Source organism: Nycticebus coucang, chromosome 5 (genome assembly GCF_027406575.1).
Source record: "Nycticebus coucang isolate mNycCou1 chromosome 5, mNycCou1.pri, whole genome shotgun sequence".
In the NCBI taxonomy this organism is placed as follows: domain Eukaryota; kingdom Metazoa; phylum Chordata; class Mammalia; order Primates; family Lorisidae; genus Nycticebus; species Nycticebus coucang.
The window spans coordinates 125,267,397-125,284,617 of NC_069784.1; the positions used below are offsets into that span (position 1 = coordinate 125,267,397).

Below are 17,221 nucleotides of genomic sequence, written 5' to 3' on the forward strand. Positions count from 1 at the left end.
AGGAGATGCTGCAAGCGTTGGCTCATGAGAACTCGGGTTCTTCCCAGACACCACCCTGCAGCTTTTCTGATGCCTTCAGTGAAAGCTGCCTGTAAAAAAAAGAAAAATACTGCTGGACATTTTTCTTAGGGCCGCATGTCTGTCGACACGGGGATGCAGCTGAGTGACCCAAGCTCCTGACCTCTCTGAGTCTCTCGTCCCTCTCATCTCTCTTGAAGGGAAGGGGACTGTACTTGGAAATCAGTCTGTAGACTGCCTACCACCCAGAGCTACTATTCAACACCCGTGTGATGGCCTGAGGGGCCCCAGCCCTTTGGCAGCAGCAGGAATGGGTCCTGGCACTGGCCTTGCAAAGGGCCGTTGGTGGGAGAGAGTGGAGGCCTCACACGTCCCTTCGGCAGCTAGCTCACCAGGGCTCACTCTGCAGGGCAAGAGGTCTGGCTCTAGAACAAAGGCCTATGGGGTCAGGGTCTCCCACCCTGCAGCCCTTTCCAAGACCAGACTGGGGAAGAGTTGGAGGAATGGGAACCTCTGGGGATAATTTGAGGCCCTGGGAAAAGCTGCTGAATCCAAGTTGCCCCTTATGGCTCTGGGACCTCAGGCAAGTTACTCACTCTCTCTGAACTCTGAAGTAGAAGAGAAATTCCTTTATAAGAAAAAATGTAGTCACTTCTTTCAAGAATATATAAAATAACCACTGTGGGCCAGGTGTGGTGGCTCACGCCTATAATCCTACCACTTTGGGAGGCCAAAGTGGGAAAATTGCTTTGGGACAGGAGTTCAAGACCAGCCTGAAAAAGAGCAAAACCCCATCTCTACTAGAAATAGAAAAATTAACCCGACTAGATGGCCTGAGCCTGTAATCCCAGCTACTTGAAAGGCTGAAGCAGAGGGATCTCTTGAGCCTAGGAGTTTGAGGTTGCTGTCAGCTTTGATGATACTACTGCACTCTAGCCTGGGTGACAAAGCAAGACTGTCTCAAAAACCTAAAAATAAAAATAACTACTCTGAATCTTAGCATATTAGAGATAAAAACCTATTTAAGGTTATTTTGGTCCAACCTTTAAGTTATGTAAATAGGGCTCAAAAAAGTCAAGTGGGCCGGTCTCGGTGGCTCACGCCTCTAATCCCTGCACTTTGGGAGACCAAAGCAGGAAGACTGAGCCCAGGAAGTGGAGCTTGCAGTGAGCGATGATCACATCACTGCACTCCAGCCCAGACAACAGAGTAAGACCCTATATCAAAAAAATGTATTTGTTTTAAGTCAGAGGACTCTCCTGAGGCTACACAGCTAGAAGGCTGAAAAGGGAGAGCTGTCTAGTCCAGGAATAGCCACTCCCACAGGTGGCTATTCACATTTAAATTCAGATTAATTTAAAAAATAATTTAGAATTCAGCTCCTTGGTTACACTAGACACTGGTCAGGTGCCCGGTAGCCACATGTGGTGAGTGGCCACCCTTAGGGAAGGTGTAGGTATGGCGCTCTCCCCTGTGTCAGGGGGTATTGGATGACCTGGACTAGAGGTGCCTCTGTTCCGTCCCCTGCCTCTGACCTTGCTGGTGTGTTACGTGGGTTATAGCAAGAGGTCCCACAAAACCAAGGGCAGCCATAAGATCTGCTGCCTGAGTTCCTGTCACATGCTCTCCCCCATTTTTTAAAATTTTTTTTTATTAAATCATAACTCTGTACACTGATGCATTTATGGGGTTCAGGGTACTGCTTCGATATACAATGTGAAATGCTTACATTGAACTAAGTAACACATCCATCACAATTATACTCATTTCTTAATAGTTTTGAAATGTACCATTGCATCATGCACATTAGGTGAGGTGCTCTCCCCCATTTTGACTTAGAATTCTTACATTGAAATTATCCCTTATGAAATGGCAGATGATGCCATTGGTCCTGCTTACAAGAGCCCATTTCTTGCAGAAAGCACTTGGCCAGTGACCCACTCTGCTGACCTCCGGAGAGCAGTAGCCGGGTTTCTAGGTTCAGCCATGACAAACCACTTTGGGTTAAACAAGCTGAAGCACCAGGAAGAGAAGCCATGGCAACTCCTACTTACGGTGGCATGGCTGAGGAACATGCTGACTAATCCAGTGTTAACCTTGGCCAAGCCCATCAACTCAGTCCTGTGTGACTGAGAGCTTCCCACAAGGACTGATGGCCCCTCTCACATTCTCTGTGCTAACAGGGGCAGGTGGCTTAGTGCCTCCCAAAAGGCACAGGAAAAAAAATCTCTGACCATAAAGCATGATATTTTCTGTAACTTCCTGATCTACATTCATGGTTCCAGCATTTTAGGGTCATAGATCCTTAAAGTATGAATCTTTCCCCAGAGAAACAGAAATGCCTGCACACATGCAACATTGTGTGCATCATTTCAGAACATTGCTGGCTTTAAAGAAAGAGGTAACCAGGAGCCAAGGGATGCAGGCAGTTTCTGGAAGCTGGAAAAGACAAGGAAACGTACTCTTCTCCAGAGCTTCCAGAGGCTAGGCTCCAGGGAACACAGCCACAGCCTGCCAGCAAGTGACATTCTTCTCATCTGCCCAGGGTAAGAGAGTCTTTAAGCTCTCCCCATCACTCCAGGGCCAGCACGATCACCTTCAAAAACAAAGAACGGCCAGCTGCGGGGGCTCATGCCTAGAATCCCAGCACTCTGGGAGGACCACACAGGAAGACTACTGAGGCCAGGGGTTTGAGACCAGCCTGAGGAAGAGTGAGACCCCCATCTCTACTAAAAATAGAAAAATTAGGTAGCGTGGTAGCACATGCCTGTAGCCCCAGCTATGTGGGAGGCTGAGGCAGGAAGATCACTTGAGCCTAGGAGTTTAAGGCTGCAGTGAGCCATGATGTACTCTCTATACTTCAGCCTCTGTGACAGAAGGAATAAAACTCTGTCTAATAAAAACAGGGAGGCGGCACCTGGAGCTCTCTGAGTAGGGCACTGGCCACATACACCAGCGCTGGTGGGTTTGAACCCGGCCCGGGCCAACTAAAACAATGACAACTGCAACCTCCCAAAAATAGCCAGGTGTTGTGGCGGGCGCCTGTAATCCCAGCTACTTGGGAGGCTGAGGTAATAGAATCGCTTCCACCCAAGAGTTTGAGGTTGCTGTGAGCTGTGATGCCACAGCCTCCACCAAGGATGACACAGTGAGACTCTGTCTCAAAAAAAAGAAGAAAAAAAAAGGGGCGGCGCCTGTGGCTCAAGGAGTAGGGCACTGGTCCCATATGCCGGAGGTGGCAGGTTCAAACCCAGCCCTGGCCAAAAACCACAAAAAAAAAAGGGAAAAACAAAAACCCAGAAAATGGCAATGTCGACAGTACTACAAAACAGTGAAAGAGAATTTTTGGAAACCATGTTTCTGAGGTTAATTGAATTTTGAGGTCAACAGATAATAAAGAGACAACATTTTAGGTTTCACGCTTTCCCTGTAAAGGGTGAGGACTCACTTCAGTCTCTCTCGTGACTGAGGATCTGGCAGACCCTGAGAGACACGTGTCCTGTTGAAACTCTTGTAGGAGGACATGACAGACAGGGCCGTGGAAAGAGAAGGGGACGGGTAAAACCGAGGACGCCCACTCTTTCTTAGAACCTTCCCTTGAAAGGGACAAATTAAATTTCACGATTGGGTGGTTGTGCAATTTGTCTCTTTTTCCTAACTATTGGGATTCGGTTGGGGGGCAGCTGTTTGTGTATGTACACAGATATGTGTGTGCACACCTACATGTACACACACAGAGAATGCACACAGGTACCTGTCTCGTGGTTACCTGAAGTGTTAAGTAGGCAGCCAGTGTGTGAATGCATTTATGCTCTGGCACGCTCTTCACACTAAGCCTGAGTGATGGTTTCCATTTGTAAGCCACACAGATTGAACATGAATACATTAAAATGGTTCTCATTGTAGAAGAGGGGGAATACATGGGGAGACTAACAGATCTACTCAGGACACATTATGGTTATGTGCAAATACAGGATGTGGTTTAAGTTTGAATTCCAAGAAATAACAGAGCCTCCCATCAAAAGAGAACCCACCACCATTCCTAAAAAAAAAGGCCTAGTCCCCAAAGAGAAAATGCTGACACTTTTCAGTAGCCCCAGGAGAAGTCTTTTAAAATCTTTTCTTCTGGGCTCGGCGCCTGTGGCTCAAGGGGCTAAGGCGCCAGCCACATACACCAGAGCTGGTGAGTTCGAATCCAGCCGGGGCCCGCCAAACAACAATGATGGCCGCAACCAAAAAATAGCCAGGCATTGTGGTGGGTACCTGTAGTCCCAGCTACTTGGGAGGCAGAGGCAGGAGAATCACTTAAGCTCAGGAGTTGAAGGTTGCTGTGAGCTACGATGGCATAGAACTCTACCCAGGGCAACAGCTTGAGGCTCTGTCTCAAAAAAAAAAAAAAAAAATCTTTTCTGTTGTTGGGATTTGGAACCACAGAGCTCATATAACCTCAGGGCTGGGAAGGTCTTGGATTTAAGCAACATCATCTTACATTCAAAGCCTTTAGCACTCTCAGGATACACCATAAAGAGCGTGTAGGGACAGCCCTTGCCCAAGGCAGGACCATCGTGGGTTGAACCATTTCCAAACTTCTGCTCTGCAATGCTAACTCCAAAGTGTGCCCAAATTCCCAGGGAAAACTCTGGGCTCCTCTGTTACCTCACTGGGTGCTGAAGACAACAATTTTTCTGGATTCCCACTTATGGGTGGGAGTACCCAGCTTTCTAAAGGGGTAGCAATGTATTTTACCTCTGTGAGTGAACAAGTTCCTAACTAAACCAAGTGTAGAATAATCCAGTTTGAGCAATGCCCTTCCTGGCCCAGAGAAGAGTTGGGGGAGGCTGCAGAGATTCCCTTCCTGGGGAGATCAGCCAAGAGAGGCCGAGTAACAGTTCACCGCATGACACTGCGGTCCCCAAAACACCCGGAGATACCTTAGTCAGTGTTTGCAGCTTTGGGGCCACAAACACGTCTCTTCCCACCTAGTAAGGGAACCACTACCTACAGAAGGCTTCCAGCCATGAAAGTACGTCTTCCCACCTGGTTCGCCTACCCTGGTGAGACACGGAAGAGGTGTCTACCCGTCTCTTTCAGTGCAGAGGAAATAAACACCCTTGCTTGCAGAGTCTCCAATGCTCAGACACAGACTCCAGACAAGGGCGGTACCTGCAAACCCCGGACCCTGGACTCCTCCCCCCTCCCCCCCGCCTGCCCAGCAGAGGCTGCTCCGCTCCGGAACACGGACTCGGGGTCAGGCATCATCCTGGTATTTTGTGCAGCTCAGATTCTCACAACTACCCTCTACGGAGGTTCTAGCTCAATCAGACAGACGGAGAAAGTGCGGTTCAGCGAGGTTCAACGACTCGCTTAAGGACGCGCAGCTACTTAGAGGTTCGAAGCCCCACCCCCCGGGTCCCAAAGCTCTTAGGGACAGTTCCAGGGCCCGCGCCCCGCGCAGGGGGAGGAGAGGCTACCTCATCGCCACGTTGCTGCCGTCTATCACGATGGGTCGCAGGGAGCTGGCCGGGCCTCCGGCGTCGTCGTCCAGGGCTGCCCCCAGGACGGGCCGGGTGGTGTCCAGGACCCCGCAGGAGCCTCGGGGCACGAGCTGGGGCGCGGCCGGGCCCTGCGGGGCCTCGGGGCGGCTGCTGGTGCGGATCAGCTCCTGCAGCACGTCGTTGACCAGCGCGCCCTCGCCCAGCTTGCCCAGCACCCGGAGCACGTCCCCGCGGCCGTAGCCCAGCTTCTGGAAGAAGTCCATCTTGCTGTGCCGCTCCATGCCCGGCCGCCGGGCCCCGGGGGCAGGAGCTGCAGAGAGAGGACCGTCAGGTGTCACTCGGAGGCGGCGCAGCCCCCTCCCTCCCGGTCCTATAGTCAGTCAGGAAATCGTGCGGAGCTGGTCCCCGTGGGGATTTTCGGTTGCTCTGTGCGGTTGGGGAGCCGCACTGCTTTTACTAATGCTCGTTCTGAGGGACACCGACCACACGTCCTCGCACCCAGCCAGCCCTCGGGACAGGCCATGGGCTGACCCGTGTCCTCCCAAATTCCTATGTTGAAGCCCTGGTCCCTCCCAGTGTGACTGTATTTGGAGACACGACTTTTTTTGGGGGGGTGGGGGGCGCGTTATTTTTTATTTTATTTTATTTTTTTATTGTTAAATCATAGCTGTGTACATTAGTGCAATCAAGGGGTACAATGTGCTGGTTTCATATACAATCTGAAATATTCTCATCAAACTGTTCAATGTAGCCTTCATGGCATTTTCTTAGTTATTGTATGTAGACATTTGTATTCTGCCTTTAGTAAGTTTCGCCTGTACCCATTCTAAGATGCACTGTAGATGTGGCCGCACCCATAACCCTCCCTCCACTATAACCTCCCCCCTCCCTTCCCCTTCCTTGGCCCTTTCCCCATAGTCTTGTGCTACAGTTGGGTTATAGTCTTCATGTGAAAGCTATAATTTAGCTTCATAGTAGGACTGAGTACATTGGATATATTTTCTTCCATTCCTGAGATACTTTGCTAAGAAGAATATGTTCCAGCTCCATCCATGTAAACATGAAAGAGGTAAAGTCTCCATCTTTCTTTAAGGCTGCATAATATTCCATGGTACACATGTACCACAATTTGCTAGTCCATTTGTGGATCGATGGGCACTTGGACTTCTTCCATGACTTAGCAATTATGAATTGGGCTGCAATAAACATTCTGGTACAGATGTCTTTGTTATATTGTGATTTTTGGTCTTCTGGGTATAAACCTAGTAAAGGAATTATAGGATGGAATGGCAGGTCTATTTTTAGGTCTCTAAGTATTCTCCAAACATCCTTCCAGAAGGAACGTATTAGTGTGCATTCCCACCAGCAGTGTAGAAGTGTGCCCTTTTCTCCACATCCACGCCAACATCTCTGGTTTTGGGATTTTGTTATGTGGGCTACTCTTACTGGGGTTAGGTGATATCTCAAAGTAGTTTTGATTTGCATTTCTCTGATGATTAAGGATGATGAGCTTTTTTTCATGTGTTTGTAGATCGAACGTTGTCTTCTTTAGAGAAGTTTCTCTTCAAGTCCCTTGCCCACCCTGAGATGGGATCACGTGTTCTTTTCTTGCTAATACATTTGAGTTCTCTGTGGATTCTGGTTATTAAACCTTTATCAGAGGTATAACCTGCAAATATTTTCTCCCATTCTGAGGGCTGTCTGCTTGCTTTACTTACTATGTTCTTGGTTGTGCAGAAGCTTTTTAGTATGATCAGGTCCCAGTAGTGTATTTTTAATACTGCTTCAATTGCCTGGGGAGTCCTCCTCATAAAATATTCACCCAGGTGGATTCCTTTAAGAGTTTTCCCTGCACTTTCTTCAATTATTTTTATAGTTTCATGTCTTAAGTTTAAATCTTTTATCCAGTGAGAGTCTATCTTAGTTAATGGTGAAAGGTGAGGGACTGGTTTCAGTCTTTTGCAGATCGACAGCCAGTTCAACCAGCACCATTTGTTAAATAGGGAATATTTTCCCCACTGAATGTTTTTAATTGGCTTCTCAAAGATCAAATAACGGTAAGTAGCTGGATTCATCTCTTGGTTCTCTATTCTGTTCCAGACATCTACTTCTCTTTTTTTGTGCCAGTACCATGCTGTTTTGATCACTATCAACTTATAGTACAGTCTCAGGTCTGGTAGTGTGATTCCTCCTGCTGTGTTTTTATTTCTGAGTAATGTTTTGGCTATTTGAGGTTTTTTCTGATTCCATATAAAATGAAGTATTATTTTTTCAAGATCTTTAAAATATGACAATGGAGCTTTAATAGGAATTGCATTAAAATTATATATTGCTTTCGGTAGTATAGACATTTTAACAATGTTGATTTTTCACAGCCATGAGCATGGTGTGTTTTTCCATTTGTTAACATCTTCAGCTATTTCTTTTATTAAAGTTTCATAGTTCTCTTTGTAGAGATCTTTCATGTTCTTTGTTAGGTATACTCCAAAATATTTCATCTTCTTTGGCACTACTGTGAAAGGAATAGAGTCTTTGACTGTTTTTTCGACTTGGTTATTATTGGTATATATAAAGGCTACAGATTTATGGGCGTTGATTTTGTAGCCTGAGACATTACTGTATTCCTTGATCACTTCTAAAAGTTTTGTAGTAGAATCCCTAGTGTTTTCCAGATATACGATCATATCATCTGTGAAGAATGAAAGTTTGATCTCTTCTGACCCTATGTGGATACCCTTGATCGCCTTTTCTTCCCCAATTGCAATGGCTAAAACTTCCATTACAATGTTAAAGAGCAATGGAGACAATGGGCAACCTTGCCTGGTTCCTGATCTAAGTGGAAATGATTTCAATTTAACTCCATTCAATACCATATTGGCTGTGGGTTTGCTGTAGTTGGCCTCTATTAGTTTAAGAAATGTCCCTTCTCTACCAATTTTCTTAAGTGTTCTGATCATGAAGGGATGCTGGATATTATCAAAAGCTTTTTCTGCATCAATTGAGAGAATCATATGGTCTTCATTTTTTATTATTTTTTTTAGTTCGTTTATGCACTGAATTACATTTATAGATTTACGTATATTGATGGAGACAGGACTTTTAAAATGAAGTTACTAGGGTGGGCCCTAATCCAGAATGACCCGTGTCCTTATAAGAAGAGAAAATTCGGACACTGCTGCGCACAGAGGGACCACCTTGTGAAGAGGCAGTGAGCCACCGAGCAGACAGTCCACCCAGACTTCAGGACCACCTCGTGAAGAAGCAGCCACCCACCATGCAGACACTCCACCCAGACCTCAGCCTCCTAAATGGAGACCATGAACTTCCTCGTGTAAGCCCCAGGCCGCGGTGCTTTGTTCTGGTGGCCCTAGGTGACTAAGGGATGCCTCTGGTGAATCCTGCTCCCAGAAGGGCCATGTTCCCCCCAAACTCAGCCCTATGCACTGCATGGCCTTCCTTAGGGATTAACAGAGACCTCTGCCCAGAAGGTCCTATCCCAAACTTGAGCCTTCCCATGTGCCATCCCTGCTTGGCCTACACCTGTGGGTGGCCCCCCAGAAGGCACCCCTGACAGACATTTTCAGAAGGAAGAGTAAGACCAAACCAACAGGAACTCTCTGGACACACTGGGTCCCTCTCTGTTTTCTACCCACCAATACCTAAATTTTCCAAAAACCATTTACAAATACAGATAGAATCATTGACTGTGAGTGCCAAATTCAAACAAGGCAGAAGTAGAAAGAATAAAAAGATGCAATGTCTTTTCATGCATACCCCAGCCCCCCTGACTCCTCTGCTGTTTGCTTGCATCTCTCCAGCACTTTCTCTATACATCTATCTGCCTAGCTAATAATACACAAATATTGTTTTAGGTTTGTTTTGTTTTATCTTTACAAAAATTGTGTCATACTATACATGTTACTCAGAAACTTGTTTTTCTTATTAAAAATGCATTTTGGAAAAATCTTTCAATGCCAGACTACCTATTCTGCTGCTCATTGTGTCCCCAGCATTTCCAACAGTGCCCAGTACAGCTGAATTAATGAATGAGTGAATGAATGAATAGTGTTCTCCAGCCTTTAACCAGATGGCAAATGATGGAAATTTGTCTTCCATTTTTCAGTGTTACAAACCATACTCAGTGAACATTCTTGCACAGCTACCTTAATTTTTTACCTTCGGTCCTTAGTCTTCTATTGAGTCCTTTGCATCATTCACACATCTCTGCTAGATTCCCCACTTCGGCATTCTCTGTGGGCCCCTCCCAGATGTGCAGAACCTGGAATAAATCTAACAACAGCAATCTGGCGGGCAAAGGGCATTTCACAGCCAACCTCTGGACAGAGAGGCTTCTGCCCCAGTCCACACCTGCTCACCTACCACTCTACCCTGGCCACTGACAACTGGCACCACTGCCAAAATGCCAAAACTGCCCCCAACGTCACCAGTCCCCTACTTACTGCCGGTTCCAACAGCATCTTCAGAGCCCTGGCCTCAAACAACCTCTCTGCCACTTTGACACTGAGTACCACTCCCTGACTTGCTATTTTAAATCAAAAAATTATGGACTATCCCCTTCTTGAAACTCTGTGCTTCCTCAGGTTGTATGGCTTGGCCTGATTCTCCTCCTAAGTCCTTCCAGCTCTTTCCTCTCTATTTACTTCTTCAGAGTTGGGACCCTGCTCAGACCCTCCACCAGCCCCCATATTCTCATGTGCCACATAACTACATGCCTGGCTCCCACCACCTACTGAGCACCAACCACTCAGTTATGAAGCTGTGAGATAAATGCCATGCACGTATTTAAATGACGTGCTATGGGAACTGTTATTCAACAGACACTTGCTAAGTGTGCCTACTTCAGTGGTTCTCAAAGTGTGGTCTAGGGAACTTTGGGGAACCCCAAGCCTTCTTTGGTGAGTCTGTGAGGTAAAAATTATTCTTATAGTAATATTTATAAGATGTGATTTATTTACTTCACTCCCATCCTTTCATGAGTTTATGATGGAATATTCTAGAAACTATGTGTTATATGCTTTTGCAACAGTTTGAAGAAGCAAATATGAAAATGCAAACAGATTTGCAAAAATGTAAATCAGTGGCAGTCTTCTTACTAATTTTTGTTTGTTTGTTTTGGAAAATAAAGTTATTTCTCATGAAGATATGTCTTTTATGTTAATGTAACTGGTTTTATTATTATTTAAAAACAAATGAATTTTTTAAAAAGTTCTTAGTTGGGCGGCGCCTGTGGCTCAGTCGGTAAGGCGCCGGCCCCATATACCGAGGGTGACGGGTTCAAACCTGGCCCCAGCCAAACTGCAACCAAAAAATAGCCGGGCGTTGTGGCGGGCGCCTGTAGTCCCAGCTATTCGGGAGGCTGAGGCAAGAGAATCGCCTAAGCCCAGGAGTTGGAGGTTGCTGTGAGCTGTGTGAGGCCACGGCACTCTACCGAGGGCCATAAAGTGAGACTCTGTCTCCACAAAAAAAAAAAAAAGAAAGAAAAAAGAAAAAAGTTCTTAGTTTTAGTTTCTATTAAATGCATATCCCTCAATAGATATAACCCAATAAACAGGAGCTCTTTGAGATTCTTAAGGATTTTTAAGAGTGTAAAGGGGTTCTGAAACCAAAAGGTTTCTTCTTAAATCCACAGCTGTTCCAACAAGTATTTCCACGTAGCTGGCTCCAGGTAGGTGGCTCATAGACATGCCACCATTCTCTGAGGACCCCATGCAGAAAGCCTGGCATCTTTCCTCCTGCAGTACGGCCCTCACAAGCCCACCTCCTCCTGCCCCTCCCACTCCTCTCTCCTGCTGTCTTCCTCCCATACCTGACAACTGCCAGGGCCTGCAAGCACTGTGTTCTTTCTTTTTTTTTTTTTTGAGACAGAATCTCATTATGTCGCCCTCGGTAGAGTGCCATGGCATGACAACTCACAGCAACCTCAAACTCTAGGGCTTAAGTGATTCTCTTGCCTCAGCCTCCCAAGTAGCTGGGACTACAGGCACCCACCACAACGCCCGGCTATTTTTATGTTGTTGTCATTGTTGTTTAGCAGGCCTGGACCGGGTTCGAACCCTCCAGCCCTGGTGTATGCGGCTGGCGCCCTAACCACTGAGCTACAGGCGCCGAGCCTGCCAATACCGTATTTCTAAAACAAGTCTGACTAGGTCACCCCACTGTTCCAAAATATCCTCTGACCCCTCTGTCTACCTTAACATCTACCACTGGCCCTCCTGACCCTTTCTTTCTCTAAAGCCATATTGAACTTCTCCTTGCTCCCTAAGAATTCCAGAATGTTCTCATCACTGTGCTTCTTTTTGGGTTTGGGGGGGTGTTGTTTTTCTTCTATTGCCCAATTTGGAATACAGTGGTGAGATCATAGCTCACTGCAGCCTCAAAATCCTGGGCTCAAGTGATCTTCCCACTTCCAAAGTACTTCCCTCCAGGGTACCTGAGACTACAGGCATGGGCCATCGTACCTGGCTAATTTTTTAATTTTTTTGTAGAGACAGGTCTTGCTATGTTGCTCAGGCTAACATCAAACTCTGGACCTCAGATGATCCTCCCATCTCAGCTGTGGAACAGCTGTGACTACAGGCATGAGCCACTGCATCCAGCTCCGCACTGAGCTTCTACGTCTGCTTTCCTCTGTGCTGGGAATGCTCTCTGTGGCTTGGCAAACTCAGCTCAAATGTCACTCACAGCCGCATCCCTGACCCTACAGACAGAACGAGCAGATTGGTCGTCTACCACAAAAGCACTTTGTTCACACCTCTTCAATAGCACATTTATTTCTTTCTCAAAAAACTGAATGCCTTGGGTATTCTGACCTACTGCCTCAGAATCACCAGCACCTGGCATGCTGCCAAGTATATCTGAGGAGTTCATAGATTTTTTAAAAATAAAACAAATAGCTGGGCGCAGTAGTTCACGTCAGTAATCCTAGCACTCTAGGAGGCAGAGGCAGGTAGATTGCCTGAGCTCAGGGGTTCGAGACTAGCCTGAGCAAGAGCAAGACCCCATCTTTACCAAAAATAGAAAAGCTAGTTGGATGTTGTGGTGGGCACCTGTAGTCCCAGCTATTCAGGAGGCTGAGCCAAGAGGATCACTGGAACCCAGAAGTTTGAGGTTGCCCTGAGCTATGACGCCATAGCTCTCTACCAGAGTGGCATAGTAGTAAGACTCTGTCTTAAAATAAAATAATAAAGCAAAACAAAACAAAATAGGAGTTCAAAGCTGGAGTTAACCTCCCTCCACAAATATTTTTTCCACACCCCCAAAGACCCAAAGAAGAAAATCTCAACATCACTTCTGACTTTCTTCCCCTCACTCCTACCTCTAGGTGGTCAATAATTCTATTTCCAGGCATTTTCCATGAGCACCCTCCCTTCACACTCACACCCCGCTGCCCAGCTCCCTCACTTCTGCCCCTGACAAACATTACTGCTCACCTACTTGGCACCAGCACTGTGCTGGGCCCAGCTCTATGAAAACAAAATAATATACAATCCAGTTGCAACTCATTCACAATCTATTCAGGAAAACTGACAAAAATTGTAAACAACAGGTGAGCCATAAATCATGGAGATAAGCACAATACTTTCGATTAGAAAAGTGTGCTTTCAAAACACAGGCCAGGAGCAGCTTATCTTCCCATGAAGGGCCAGGGAAGACTGGGGCCTCTCTTCTCTGGGTGGTGTGGCAGGCCTGGCTTTCCCAGGTCAGATGAGGGCTGTGTCACACTCGCTGGCATCATCACAGTGGGGCCTGATCCACCCTCCAGGCGCTTGGCCATCTGCCCCTCGTCCGTCCTCACCTTCTCTCTGCCTGGTGACCAATCCTCTCTTGGGAAGGTGTCCCTTTGAGTTGGGGGCCAGCTATGAATGGTCCAGTTCCATGGAGGATGAGGACACTCACCCAGCCTGGCCAAACAGCCTCATGCCAGGGGCTGACCCATAAAGGCCTCTATGCAGGCTCTTCCCTCTGCCCAAGCACCTGTCCCCCTGGGTGGACCCAACTGTCACAGCCTTCCCATTCCTGGCAGCCTCCTACCTGCCACCTCCACCCCACCTGCCATGCAACTCTAAGGCACTCATCTAGAGAGAGGAGGGAAGGGGGGAGGGGTGAGAGAAAGAAAAGAGGGAGGAACTAAAGAGAGGGGAAGAAGCAAAGGACCGTGACAGGCGACAGGAAGATAAAACACCAAGTTCACATTCATGTGGTTCTTCGTCATTTCCAGGTCTGACATAGAGACCCTACGTGAACCTCCCACCAGGGGAAGATGGGGTAGGTACGGGCAGGGAAACGAGGCTCAACACTGCCCACGGTGAAGATCAGTAGCCAGCGAATGGCAGACACTGCCCATCAGTAGGCACCAAAAATAATCAGCCACTTTGAGTGGTGTTCAGGGCGGAGGCAGCAAATTGTTATCGCAGAAACTGAAGAACCAGAGCACAACTGGGTCAGTGGCTTCTCTTTGCTCACAAAGATGAAGATGAAGGTGGCCAAGCGCCTGGAGGGTGGATCAAGCCCCACTGTGATGATGCCAGCGAGTGTGACACGGCCCTCATAAGTTCAATGCATCCACCTAAACAAAGGAACAGCTACGAGGAGAGCTCATTTTCACTCTGATGCTTTGCACTCTGGTGCGACAGAAACACGAGGATCTGTCACCTGGGATGGGGCAGGGAGAGCGGCTGTGCATGAGACAAGAGCTGTTTTCACACAAAATTGACAGAAAGAATTCACCTACTACAGAGACTCTCCCTTGAAACTTTAAAGTCAACTTCATTTCCTTTTAAAGCTTCTAAATAAGGAAGAACCAGGGGTGGGGTGCTATTCTCAGGAGCCTGGGGCCTTGGGTCACGGCCCTCCCCTGCTGATAGGATGGTCTCTGAGCTGCAACACCCGCCAGTTGCTTTTCTTTCCTTCCTATTTTTAAGACCTTGAAGTATGAACAAGTTCATGTCAGTTTTCTTCCTCAGTCTTGACTGGAAGTCCAGCTCAGATGATTGGAACACTTAGAAAATCTTCACAGTTGCCTCAGGAGGTCTGAGAATGGTCAGCACTCGAAACTTAAGGGCAGCAGTCCAGGAGCGTGGGGGTTGTGTTTAGAGACAGCAGGAAGGGAGAGAAGGGGGTGGAATCTTACAGGTGGGGGGCCAGGGGTATCAGATCAGATCTTTTAGTTCTAGAATCAGTCATTCAGATGAGGGCCCCTAGGCCAAAGGTCTTTAACCTCTGACTGGAAAAGGTCCTGAGGAAAAGAATGAAAGAGAAACTGAAAAAGGAAAAGAGGGAGTGGTATAAGATGAGCAGAGACCAAGGGGCTCCCCTGAGCACAGCATTTTATGGTTGCAAAGTGCATCCTTGTATATTATCTCTGGAAACCCCTCCTTCTCTGGGAGGGGGAACGAGCTACCTCATTACTCATGTCACAGGTGAGGAAACTGAGGAAAAGGCTTTGGTGACGTACCTGGGGTCCCACAGCTAGTGAACAGGAAAGACCAGACTCCCGAGGGTGGTGCTACCCTGGTTGCTTGGTTGCCACTGAATGGCCACCACTGAGCAGGCCACACACACGTGCCAGCCTCAAAATGAGCACATTCAGCCCCTCACCCTGGTCCCCTAAGTCCATTCCTGGGTGACCTATGCCAGCACCACATAAATCCATGACTTAACAGTCTCCAGAAGTCAACCACCATGATGAGGAAGCTGTCCTGCCACCAGCTCTCCACAGAGCCCCAGCAGAAATGTCCTGGGTCAGCTCCGATCTGCAGGCCCTCGGTGGAGCTGTCGGTTATGTTTTAAGGAAGTCACGGAGAGGCAAAGACTTCAGCCCGTGGGACTTGCATTTTGTTGCCTGGCCTTTTATAGGGTGTCTGTGGGGATGCGGGAGAGCTTGTAATTATTATTTTTTTAAATTGGGGAAAAATACACATAACCTAAAATTTACCATTTTAACCATTTTAAGGGTGAGTTTAGCAGCATTAAGTACATTGATGTTGTGCAACCATCTCCACCATCCATCTCCAGAACGCTCTTCATCCTGCAAAACTGAAACTCTATACCATTGAACGCTGGCTCTCCGCTTCCTCCTCCCCAGGCCTGGCAACCGCCCTTCTCCTTTCTGTCTCTGAATTTGATGACTCTAGGTAGCCCGTAGGAGTGGAGTCGTAGAGCATCTGTCCTTTTGTCCCTGGCTTATTTCACTTAGCATGACGTCCTTAAGTTTGATCCTTGGGCATCCAGGCTTCCTTCCTCTCGGAGGCTAACGTGCCTTTATATGTGTGCGCCACGTCTTCTTTATCCATTCATCCCTCAAGGATACTGAGCGGTTTCTGCCTCTTACTACTGTAAATAATGCCGCCGAGAACATGGGTTGGCCTTTTGCTTTCTCCTTACACTTGTCCTGTTGTGGGTTATTTAGACGTGGACATGCCATATTTAAGCCCTGATCCACATCCCAGGGTGACTCTGCTGTAGTCCACAACCCAAGCTATTCACGTGCCAGGTACTGGCCCTCCAGGGTTGGCGTCATCTGACCCGGGAGAGGAGCTCGTACGCGGAGCACAGCTGAGGTTTGTAATGGCTGCAGGGAATTAGCCAGAATTGTCTTCACTGTGGTCAGGTTAACTAACACACAAACCACTACCTAGTCTATCTAGTCTAGATGCCTTCATGAGGACAGACAAAGGGTTAAAAGACGCCAAAGAGTTCTACTCCTTGTGACTTCTCAACATTAAACTGTCTTCAAAGTCCACAGAGGTTTTACTTAAACTGAAGAGCTTCCCCTACTTAATCTTTCCCCCATAAAAGCCGTCTGGAAATTAAACACAATTTTGCTAAAATGAGCAAGGATTTCTCCTAACAGAAATTAAATGTACTTACATTATTTTTCTATTTGAGCACTTAAAATATTTTAGGGTGCGAGAATCAGATCATTCAGGATAATACTTAACTGAGGATGAGGATGGCTCTCTAACCCACCTTCCTGCTGCCCCAGAGATCTGTCACTCCGCTCTCAACCCCGGACTGCACGGTGTTGGTCACACTGACTGATGGCCAGGGGACATGTACTCACCAGCAGGGTGTATCCCTCCGGTCTCCTCCAAGGACACTCGGTCGACTTTCACACCAATTTTCTCCTGTCAGAGAGAGGCCAGGCCTACAGCTGCCACTGGAGTCAGGGGAAGGCAGCCAGCTTGTGCCACAAGGCCACTAGGAGTCACTTCATGCCAGTGTTCACTTCCTGCATGCTGGAGTCACCAGTCACGTTCAGCTGCAAAGGTAGTTATGCTTTGTTTTTTAAAAAAAAAAGTAAAAGGAAAGGAAGAAAGCAATCAAACCAGGGAAGGGGACTTGAAGTTTGCGCCTCAGCATGAGTCACTGAATCAAAGTTCAGCAACCACATGCAAAGCAGAGCTTCCTGCGCTGGCTGGAGGAAGCCAGGAGAGCCTCCAAGAGCCGCTGCTCCCAGCTCCCGCTCCTGCCCCTGGCTGGGAAGCGCCTCTGATCCTGGCCTCTCCTCATGGCTAAACGGGAGGCAGGAGCGTCAGGGGAAGGGAGAGAACACAGAGCTGGCCATGGGGAGAAGGGTGCACAGGGGACCTTCATGGAAGAGGGCTCCGTCCCTGCCTTCAGAAGAGGGGGAATCCCAAGCAAGTCATAAAGTCCTTTGGGCTCAGGGGCCAGGGCACTTGCCTGTG

The 17,221-nt window shown here is 47.6% G+C and overlaps 1 protein-coding gene across 4 annotated transcripts in view; it reads right to left on the reverse strand.

Moving 5' to 3' along the window:
- ZC3H12D (zinc finger CCCH-type containing 12D) overlaps positions 1 to 16,816 on the reverse strand; it is a 34,088-nt gene extending 17,272 nt beyond the window's left edge. Inside the window, exons 1-3 of one of the 4 annotated variants that reach the window (XM_053592412.1) lie at positions 16,597 to 16,816; positions 9,690 to 9,792; positions 5,490 to 5,823 (exon numbers count right to left, since the gene is read on the reverse strand). In XM_053592412.1, the coding sequence (XP_053448387.1) occupies positions 5,490 to 5,794 (305 nt within the window). In that variant the 5' untranslated portion in view covers positions 5,795 to 5,823; positions 9,690 to 9,792; positions 16,597 to 16,816. Of the gene's footprint in view, positions 1 to 5,489; positions 5,824 to 9,689; positions 10,890 to 16,596 lie in introns of those variants that run through there. The other 3 variants (XM_053592411.1, XM_053592408.1, XM_053592409.1) reach the window with 3 other exon arrangements.
- Positions 16,817 to 17,221: the final 405 nt, after the last annotated feature.